The 10,788-nt window shown below is 30.8% G+C and overlaps 2 protein-coding genes across 3 annotated transcripts; one reads left to right on the top strand and one right to left on the bottom strand.

Annotated features, from left to right (window-relative positions):
- The first annotated feature begins 2,216 nt into the window (after positions 1-2,216).
- LOC111900720 (uncharacterized) lies at positions 2,217-3,698 on the top strand. The gene is made up of 4 exons (XM_023896599.1): positions 2,217-2,343; positions 3,148-3,167; positions 3,320-3,533; positions 3,643-3,698. Exons 1-4 carry the CDS (start codon positions 2,217-2,219, stop codon positions 3,696-3,698), a joined length of 417 nt encoding a protein of 138 aa, XP_023752367.1.
- Positions 3,699-5,646: 1,948 nt separating this feature from the next.
- On the bottom strand, positions 5,647-8,053 carry LOC111900714 (protein LATERAL ORGAN BOUNDARIES). 2 transcript variants are annotated; one of them, XM_042902396.2, is made up of 3 exons: positions 7,937-8,053; positions 7,736-7,799; positions 5,647-6,431 (listed from the first exon to the last, which is right to left on the bottom strand). In XM_042902396.2, exon 3 carries the CDS (start codon positions 6,378-6,380, stop codon positions 5,781-5,783), a length of 600 nt encoding a protein of 199 aa, XP_042758330.1. In that variant the 5' UTR covers positions 6,381-6,431; positions 7,736-7,799; positions 7,937-8,053; the 3' UTR covers positions 5,647-5,780. The 2 variants fall into 2 exon arrangements, with proteins under 2 accessions (XP_042758330.1, XP_023752363.1); XM_023896595.3 differs by having other exon boundaries at positions 5,647-6,409; positions 7,937-8,052.
- Positions 8,054-10,788: the final 2,735 nt, after the last annotated feature.

The following is a 10,788-nucleotide window of genomic DNA, read 5'->3' as shown; positions in this document are numbered from 1 at the left end:
GATGCGGATTAACAGGCCAACTTTTACCAATAGACATGATGTTCCTAAGAATTAATTTTGGTTTTAGAGTTTACTCTACAGAAAACAAAATTCAGATAAAATATTCATAAAGTAGATTATTCAAAAAAATATCCCCTGAATCGGGGACAACAACTCCGAAACAAATAGAGTATTCACAAGGGTAGGCTTCTAAACCAACTTTTTGAATACCTTATCTTATATGTGAATGTGCATTACATGATTGTATGTTTAACAAATATTCAACATTATTTCCCCTTAGCACCCAAGTATGTGTATGTGTGTATGTGCGTCTATATATATATATATATATATATATATATATATATATATATATATATATATATATATATATACACACACACACACACACCCCTAATGAGCAAAGAGAAAGTGACAAATGAATATTTCGTATACAAACAATCATGTAATACATGTTCACATCCTAAATGAGATAAAATACACCACAAGCAGTCCCAAAACAGGGACAACATGACATTAATCTCTAAATCATTTACAAGGGGATATTTCTAGGTTCATGATGATTACAAAGAAGACACGTAAACAAATAGAATTTGGAAGATTTTTTTTGTTATTTACAACATCTTACTTTTGTATATTTTAACATTTATGGTGTTTGATTTTGTTTTTAGTTTTCTATAACAACATTGAACTTTAAATATTAGATTGTTCTTTTCTATTTGAGCATTGACTTTTTCATATTTTTGTTATTTATAACTTTTTATTTTTATTTTTTTATTCAACTATAGCATTGTATTTTAACGATTATATTATGTTGTTGTATTCTATTGTAGTGGTTTATTTCAAATAACTTTGTAAATAATGGCATCCTACTTTTATGTTTCTTTTCTCCATTATAGTGGTTAACTTTAAATACAATTGTCAACAATAGCATCCTACTTTATGTGTTTTTTTTTTTCATTTTAGTAGTTTATTCTAAATACCATTATCAATCTTAGCATCCTACCTTATTTGTTTTTTTCATTATAATAGTTTACTTTAAATAACATTGTCAATAATAGCATCCTATTTTATTTTTTTCCATTAATGTGATTTATTTAAATATCGTTGTCAATTAATACCATCCTACTTATACCAAGTACACATAACTTCACATACATATACAACATTGTATACAAATTCAAATTATAGACACATAAAAATACACATTATATACATTATACACATATAAACATACAAATAGACATATACCCACATATACTTACATTATACACACATATAGTCCACATTCATGTTTTCATAAAAACAAATACACATTATACATACATATACTAAATACACACACAAGTATATATATATATATATATATATATATATATATATATATACCAAATATACACATATATGTCAAATTTCATATAATAAACACAAATACACATATTTTCACATACACATACCACATATTCACCGAATATACATACATTAACACACATGTATCAAATACATAATAACATCCTACTTGTTTTAAATATACATATATATATATATATATATATATATATATATATATATATAATAGCATCCTACTTATACCAAATATTCATACTTTCACATACGTATTATACACACATACATACATAAAATAAACATACTTTCACATAAATATTATTCACACATACATACACCAAATAGACATACTTTCACATACATACACCATTTATACACACCTATCCCAAATTTCACATAATATATACAAACACACATATTTTGCAATTAATCTTGAAATTTATAGTAAATAGAACCTGTGGTTGCTGAATATCAACAAATGGTTTAGTGGTGGTGGTAGTCCTTGGCGGTAACAACAACAACCTGCGCTGACAAAAGAAAGGGAAAGATAAAAACTAAATTTGACATTTTTTGTATTAATCACGATTATCCGCTATAAATCAATGTTAAAAGGAAAAAGAAAGATAAATGGGGAGGAGATGCGCTACCATCGCTAGAGATGCACTACATTCATTAACACTATCTTTTTCTCTTCGTTGGAATGTCATAGTGGGGAGTTTTTGGTGGTGTGATGGTCCTCGTTGGACTCAATTGATCGGTTGTGTGTTAGTCTTTGAAGGAATTAAGAAGAGAAAACAAGAACAAGGAATCCACCAGAAGTTGAAGTGGAAAGAGAGGCAGATGTTGCTTATTTGCGACAAGCAATAATGATGGCGTCTCTACCTTTAGCGGCGAATCATATCAATTATGGCTACAACCGTGGAGGGAACTTATCACGCCTCTTTTTTCGACAATTAGCAGCGACAAAAATCGCTAGTATTGGTGTCGGCACTATTGGTTTACGCGAAATGGAGTCTCAACCAATGGATTAGTGTCTCGATCAAACAGATAGGGTTTACTAGAATGGCTTCACATAGATCCGGTCCCTAAGGCATTACTTACGACCATTCATCGACGACATAAACTTTTAGCGGTGACTCAAGCTTCAGTCGATGCTAAAAGTCTATGTCGCCGACAATGAGATGATTTCTTGTAGTACATCTCTCGAACACAGATCGATACCGTTAAGCTAAATGGTCATATGGTAAAAAATACTATATAGAATCTTTTGTATTATAATATAACCATAATTTCTGAACATTAAAAAGTTGACCAACAAACCCACAAAAAAATGTTTGCAAATTGTGTATATGTTTATTTTGACATAGAGGGCATGTCGCTAAATTTATGCGGTTGTAGTTTGTTTTGTGGGTTTTATTAAAATAATCCTTTTCCATACTAAGAATGTTTGATACTTGTTCATAAACAACTATTTTCATCATGATTATGTTATTTTGGTTGTTCTCGACTTAAACTTTAACCATACACTCTAGAGTAATAGTTAATATTTTCTAGTTACTCGTGACTGCCTACTCCCAGTCACTTGAGGGTTTAGAAAGCATAATATTGTGTCCACAATGAGAGTCTACTAGTTGAGGAATGAAATTCCACATATAATGTCCATGAAACCCTAGCACACCCAAAATATTGCTTGTTTTCGTAATTAACATATCAAGTGAGCCTGGGGGGGGGGGGGGTTGATGTATGTGGTACCATTTTTTATATGTTAAATTTAGGTTTTTTTTTAGTATTGCAATGTAGTTGTTATGATCATTCGAATTGTAGGTGAATTGTTTTGATCTCGATTTGATTGTGTTTTCATACAATAAAGCATATATGTATGTCATTACCCCAAGTAGATTATGATACTTGGTGTTCCACCCCCATTGTCATCATTACTACATCTGTTTAAGATAAATGTGAACAAAAACAGAACCTTCCCGACCACCACCTCCACCTTGGCGATGGTAGAGGTAGTGATAGAGGTGGCATCGGTCGAGGTAGGGGTGGAGGTGGCAGTGGTGGTAACGAAGGCAGAGACGGAAGTGGTGTATGTGGTGATAATACCAGAGACGATGGTGGAGGTCGTAGCATTGACGGTGGCAATGCCGAAGATAGAGGTGGCAATGACAATTGTGGTGTTGGAGGTGGTTAGGAATCTATTTTTGATCATATTTAGTCATTTGTTTGTATATTATATATACCATCAAGTTTGTTAAAACTATTTACATTTTACTTTTTTACTTGTGGTAACAGGCCACAAGGGTAATATGCGAACAAGTTTATCCAGTTGGATGATATATGGTATATAAATGATTAAATATAAACAAAATTAACGTTTCATTAACCTTCGCAGTAGGTTTTTTTAAATATATATAAGACCATCTCCAACCCATCTCCATCCACCCCCCTCCCCCTCATAAATGAGGTAAATAGTATTTCATCTCCAATTATACTCTATTTCCTACCCTAATTTTAAACCAAAAAGTATATTCCAAGAATATTCCATTTTATTACTTATATGTATTGTCAAAATACATCCCTCTATTAATTAGATTTTAACAAATATATATTATAATTTTTCATTAGAAAAGTATTACAAATTTTATTATCATAAATAAAATGTTTATCTATAATAAATTAAAATTAATTATTACTTTATTATAAATAGTTATTAATTTGATAAAATTATATTTATAATAAATATATCATGATCACCATCATTTTTTATTACTATATTTTATAAACTATATTAAGTGTTTCAAATGTTTAGTTTATATTTAATTTTTTTTATATGAAATCGATAAATAAATATTAAACTCTATATTTATGATTAATTTATATAAATTAGTATATAACATGATATTATAAATATTAAATATTGCATTTAAATTATAATTAGTAAATAAAAAATAAACTAGAAATGTATAAAATAAAAATTAAAAGTATTAAAATTGACAACCGAAACTTCAACTCCCTTTTTGGAGATATGAATACAAATACTATTTATATCTCAAAAAAATGAAGATGTAAATAGAGTAGATGTGGAGGAGAATGTAAGAGAATTTGGGGATAAATAGAGTTGTGGGGTTGGTTGGAAATGCCCTAAAAGCATCGCCAACCCACTCCCAATTTCTATTTTCCCTCCATTTTATCCATCATTCTTCTCCAACTTTCCCCCATTTTGAGGATATGAATAGTATTACACTAAATATGGTTTTATACTATTCATTTCTCCTAAATAGGTATGAACTTTACGTTGTCGGTTTTCGTTTCTCTGTTTATATATTTATATATTTATAGTTTATTTTTACATACTAATTATAATTTAAATCTAATATTTTATATTTATAATATTTTCCTCTATATTAAATTATATTAATTAATTAAAAATATAAAGTTTATTTTTTGTTCATCAAATTCATATAAAAAGTTAAATACATATTGAAATTTTATAAATCAATAATGTATTTTACAAAAACTTATAAGTGTATTATAGATATAATCTTATTTATTTCATATTATTGTAATGAAATAAATATATATTATATATTTGTTAAAACCAAATTAATAGAAGGGATCTGTTTGACAATCTATATAAGTTGGAAGATTAATTTTTTAGGTAAAAAATAGCATAAAAAATAAAATAGGATTGGAGATAAAAACAATATTTATTCTATTTTCTACTCTATTTTTAGGAGAAAAAATAAAAATGAATTAGATGTATATGTTCGTGTTTTTGTGTCTTCATACACTTGGAGACCAACATACAAGGATATGCAACTTTGAACTGTTGCCGTAATTTATTGACAAGTTAGAAAATTTAGGTCATTTATATATGTTACTTTACAGATGCTCCCTTTATTAAAATGCAACTCAAAGAGCGCCGTTCACTAAAGAAAATGCAATTCCAAACGCCAAACAACCAATAGTAATGATGAATCAGACACCAACTCCATATATAAGAAAGTTGCTAGCATTCAAATATAAGGATCCCAAGGTTCTTCAAATAAAACCCCCAAAAAGTAATTATATATATAAGGAGTTATAATTTCGGGGGAGAAGTAGGAATCGGTGGTCTAGCCAAAGACTCAGACGTGGTGATGATGATGATGATGATATATATATATATATATATATATATATATATATATATATATATATATATATATATATATATATATATATATATATATATATATATATATATATATATATATATATATATATATATATATATATATATATATATATATATATATATATATATATATACATCGTACGCTCACTATAGAGTTTAGCTAGTAAACCACATAGTAATGTAGAGTAAAATCCCAAAAGAGGGTCTTATAACATGTATGTGGCCTTCGGAGAGATTGACAGAAATTCACATGTTAACCTTGTCCTCCACCACCACCGCCCATATTACCACCGAAAGTAGAAGGGTTCCACTGAAGTTGATTAGCATACGGATTAGGAAAAGATGGTGGTGATTGGTAGAATCCACCACCTCCATTACCACCACCATCAATGTTTCCAGACGTCCTTCTAGTAGGGTAATGATCCATGGTTCTTTGCCGCGGTGTTATCGGCTGAATTGAATTCAAATGTGGCACTGCAGCTGGTAACGTCCCTGTTGGGATCTCATTGCATGCATATCGAATTAAATCGGCATTGGCAGCATCCAGCTCCTTTTGCAGACGATCTACTTGTCTTTGGAGGAAAGAGATGGCACCAACACAGCCATAAACAGGATCCCTAACGCGAGCTTCAGCTTCATATGCAAGTGAATTCACGGCATCTTCTCTCTGATGAGGGAGGAGATCATTGAGAAGCTTAGTGACATTGCTGGCACCGAAGATTTTGTGAACGTTTGCGAATTTTTGTGGCTCCTCGGGTGGGAAGTAGGGAGCGAAGATGCAACCAGGCATGCATTTTCTTCTTAAGAACTTGCAGGCAGCACATGGAGAGTTGTAAGAGCTTGCTGAAGCCATTGATTATCTCTCTTCTTCTTTTCTTTACACTGCAATTAATCAAGATTTCATCTGGTAAAGAATATATGCTCAATATATTATATTTTATACACGGACGAAAATACATAATAATGGTATGTATCTGTTCTACAACTAAACTATGTATGAATTTGATTGTTATGTTTCACTTCAAAATTTTATCTAGTACTTGAGCTTTTCCATTCGATAATATTGTCCCAATATCAGGAAAAGTGTGTTTGGATTTGATTCATATTGGGTGTCAAACGACCAATGTTTAACTGCATAATTTCTTATTGAAAAAAAAAAAAAGATGAAGATAAACTAATCAAGAATATATATTATTTCTTGATATATACATTTAAATAGTAGATAAATCGAAGAAAGAAGTATGTATGTCGATCTTAATCATTAGTATGCAAAATTATACTACACGATAATAATATATTAACTAAGTTTAGGAAATCTGAAGTAGGTCATTGGTGTACTACGTACGTAGTTGGTATCATTATTTTTTATATAAGTAATTTTGACTTTTTTTTTCTATGTTTGGTTTCATATAGAAATAGAACATCTTCCAGTAAATCATTAAAAGTTCAATGAAGGTTGTCCTTGATCAGTAGTGTGTGTCGTGTGTGTGTATGAACACGCACATACATATATGTGAATAATCAGTCAAATAGATTGCTTGCAGTATTTGTTTTCTTGTAGGAAACATATATAGAACTGATGAATTCAAGATGTCTGCAACAGTCTTTACAGAATTTCACTAATCCCAAACCCCAATCTCTCTCTCTCTCTCTCTCTCTCTCTCTCTCTCTCTCTCTCTCTCCTAAATGTACACATACAAACATGCATACTGCGATCTCTCAAGTCCATATATATATTGGTTACCCAATTCCAATTGCTCGTGATCAAATCAGCACAAACACCTCTCTCTCTCTCTCTCTCTCTCTCTCTCTCTCTCTCTCTCTCTCTCTCTCTCTCTCTCTCTCTCTCTCTCTCTCTCTCTCTCTCTGTGTGTGTGTGTGTGTTACTCCCTTTCAAGTTGGAATGAAGTTTGAGACATTGGATCTGGCTAAGTGCTTCCAATTCCTCCTTATTATAATGATTCATTGGGTGAACTAATGGGATGACATGAGCATATATTCTCACAGAGTTATAGTTGAGAAAACCCTAGCAGATCATAGACTTCCAAACTTTACACGGAAAGTAAAGACGGAAAAAGGGAATTACCCTAAAAAAACAGCCTCATGTGATTACATGTTTTGTAGATTTAGTGGCTGACTAGCTAGGTTCCTTTGATCTTAAGATCACAAAAGATTAAAATAAAAAGAAAAAAGAAAAAAGACAAGTACCTTTTTTCTTGTTCTTGTGTGTTAAGTTATAAAAGCTAGCTCTTTGAATGATCACCCTGTGTGGCTGCTTTCAATTCAAGATAAAAAGTAAGTGCATATATATACATATGCTTCAAAAGATAACACATGAAACTTCAACCTCAATAAAGAAACATCTAGGAAACCCTAGCTAATTTGAGGGGAGGAGAGAAGAGGACAGACCTGCAAATTGATGAGTAGCTTCTGTAGCTTGCAAAAGGTGTGTGTGTGTGTGTGTGTGTGTGAGAGAGAGAGAGAGAGAGAGAGAGAGAGAGAGAGAGAGAGAGAGAGAGAGAGAGTGAAAATAAAGGGTATAAGTGGATTGGAGAAGGGAATGAAGCCAAAAGAACAAAGGTAATAAATCTAAAATAGAAGAGGTACATTTTAAATGTTAAAAAACATGACTATGACACACCATCTAAAACCCAATGTTTGATATTATAATAATGCATGACCAGTGGCTGTGGGGATGTCACCAAATTCTTTTCCTGCTGACAATAGACTTCCCTCTCTTCCTCATGCACCTGGCCATAATCAGCTGCAGTGATTTATTTTGTATACTGTTGTATGAACTTAAATTTTTGTTGCAAATTGATCATCGTTGTTGTGACATGAAAGGACTGTTGAGATTAATGAGCCACTTTATAGGAATGTAAATGCAAAAATGCACCATCATGTGTTTAGCCATTTTATCCTAATTAAAAAGGTAGTGTTATCTATATGTTTTGTGCAAGAACGATGGTTGTTGAAACTAAAAGTTGTTCACTTCACTAATTTAGTATAATTTAGTAAAAGTAATGATGAATAAAGTAGACTTCCTACATTGTTTTCTTTGCAATTGCAATTGCAAATGCAAATTATACTTTTTTTTTTTCTAACATGCAATAGTTGTGTTTATGTTTTTGTATTGGGGTATTCTTGCCAATTTTTGATAATTCCTGTAACACTTGGAAAATTTGTAAGTTTCACATTTAATCTGTGATCGAAAAAGTTTGCAAGAATGGTCCTTAAGGCTAGTACTCGGGGCGTGCAGGGTCGTACGCTTAGCATAGTAGCCGGATGCTTGATCACGCTTTCGGACACGTACGCGCACTACAAAAAATATGTCATTTAGTGTCACTAGAAACACTCTCACTAAAATCTTTTAATGACATTTTTTGCTTTCGCCGCTGCAGTTTTTTAGGCTTTTCGTGACACCTTTTTATTTGTCAGGGTAGAAGAAAGGTCTTTCGTGACACTTATTTTGTGCCACAGAATGGTAATTTGATTCAAGAATTTATATTACTTTTAGTTACGCATTTTAAGGTTTAGTGGCATTTTTTTATTAGCCAGAAGACCAAAAAAAAATTAATGCACATTTTATACGGAAAAATACTCATGAGATGCTATAATTTAGGCTACTTATATCCACATAACTTTCATCTATAATATAAAATAAAATAAAAAATTAACATATAACACACAAAAAAAATATATATTTTCCATCCATCAAACAAAACAAAGATTTTATTTTATATTCAATTGGAATGAACCATTATATTCTTTCGATTTAATCATAAAAGACAAACACTACAAACATTTCTTCTCCATTACTGACCATTATTTAATGAAATTTGAATGAAAGAATAAAATATTTAATGAAAATCATTAAATTAGATGCAAAAAATCTATTTTTTTTCTTACTCTAAGTGAACTTGGTTCCCTCTCGTTCTCCCATGCTATTGTTTTTACAGCAAATGCTTCCACAATTCATGTTCCAAAATTAAAGAATGAAAATGATGATGGCCAACAAACAACATTTTTGTAAGGACAAATTGTAGGAATTAGCAACGTACTTTACTAATATAGGCAATGCACTTTCATTTTTTACCCATAACAACAATGTGCTTAATTTATGTATTTTTTTCACCAACAACAACAATATGTAACTCGTAAAAGCAACCTACTTACATTTTAATTACACATAGTAGCAACGTAGTTACAATTTTTTACTCATAATAGCAATATGCTAACATTTTTTAGCAATAATAGCAATAACGTACAATGTCCATATTGGTAGCAAAATGTAAGCACATTGCTTTTATGTTAAAAATAAAGTATGTTATTATTATCAGTGAAAAATGTAAGTATGTTGTTACGGTTAAAAGATAAAGTACACATAATAACAACATACGTACAACTCATTACTAATAATAGCAACATACATGCATTCCCTTACTAATAATACAAATATCCAACAAAAAAGTACAATTCACATATTGGTAGCACATGCTACTACATTGCTATTATTAATAAAAATAATGGCAAATGCAAGTATATTGCTATTATTGGTGAAGTAATGTACATACATTGCCATTATGGATAAAGTACACAAAGATAAGTAGTATCAAAAGGGTATTATGGTAATATAGCTTTACATCGATTATAACTCACATCTTTTTAGGTTCCCTCTAAAAGGAAACCTATTAAAGCCATGTTAGCATATGGGTTAGGGGTTGGGGAGGGTGTAAACTCAAAAGAATAATAACTTACAATCGTTGTTTGCAAGGTTTTTCATCGCTTGGTAATCATGGTTAGCATCGACCAAACTTTGGTATTTATTATGCATGCATCATCAGACTTACAATTATTAATTTATAGATACAATATTGTAAACATTAATAATAAAGACATATATACAAGATATATATGAGAGCCGAAGACTGGCGGTTGATGGTATTGGTCAACGTTTCTCATGATAGGTGGAGTTGTAGTAACAAAGACTTTGGGGAGAACTTGAGTTGCAATTGGAGTTGGATCATTGAACCCCGTCTAAAACAACATAAATGTAAATTATAAGTTTAAGCACGTTAAAATTAAAGGGAGAAAATGGAAGTTTTAAAATAATTACTTACCGGTGGAATTTCAGATGTAGGAGATTGAACAAACATGGAAAAATGTTATTGTTATTGATATTGTGTGTTGTATAAAGGACCAGGTAGTTTTTGATAGCTTTCCTATTGATAAGAGATCTTATCCTAAACACAAAATAGGAT

Source organism: Lactuca sativa, chromosome 5 (genome assembly GCF_002870075.4).
Source record: "Lactuca sativa cultivar Salinas chromosome 5, Lsat_Salinas_v11, whole genome shotgun sequence".
Taxonomy (NCBI): domain Eukaryota; kingdom Viridiplantae; phylum Streptophyta; class Magnoliopsida; order Asterales; family Asteraceae; genus Lactuca; species Lactuca sativa.
Note: the sequence above shows the minus strand (reverse complement) of the source record. Positions and strands in the feature narration are given on the sequence as shown.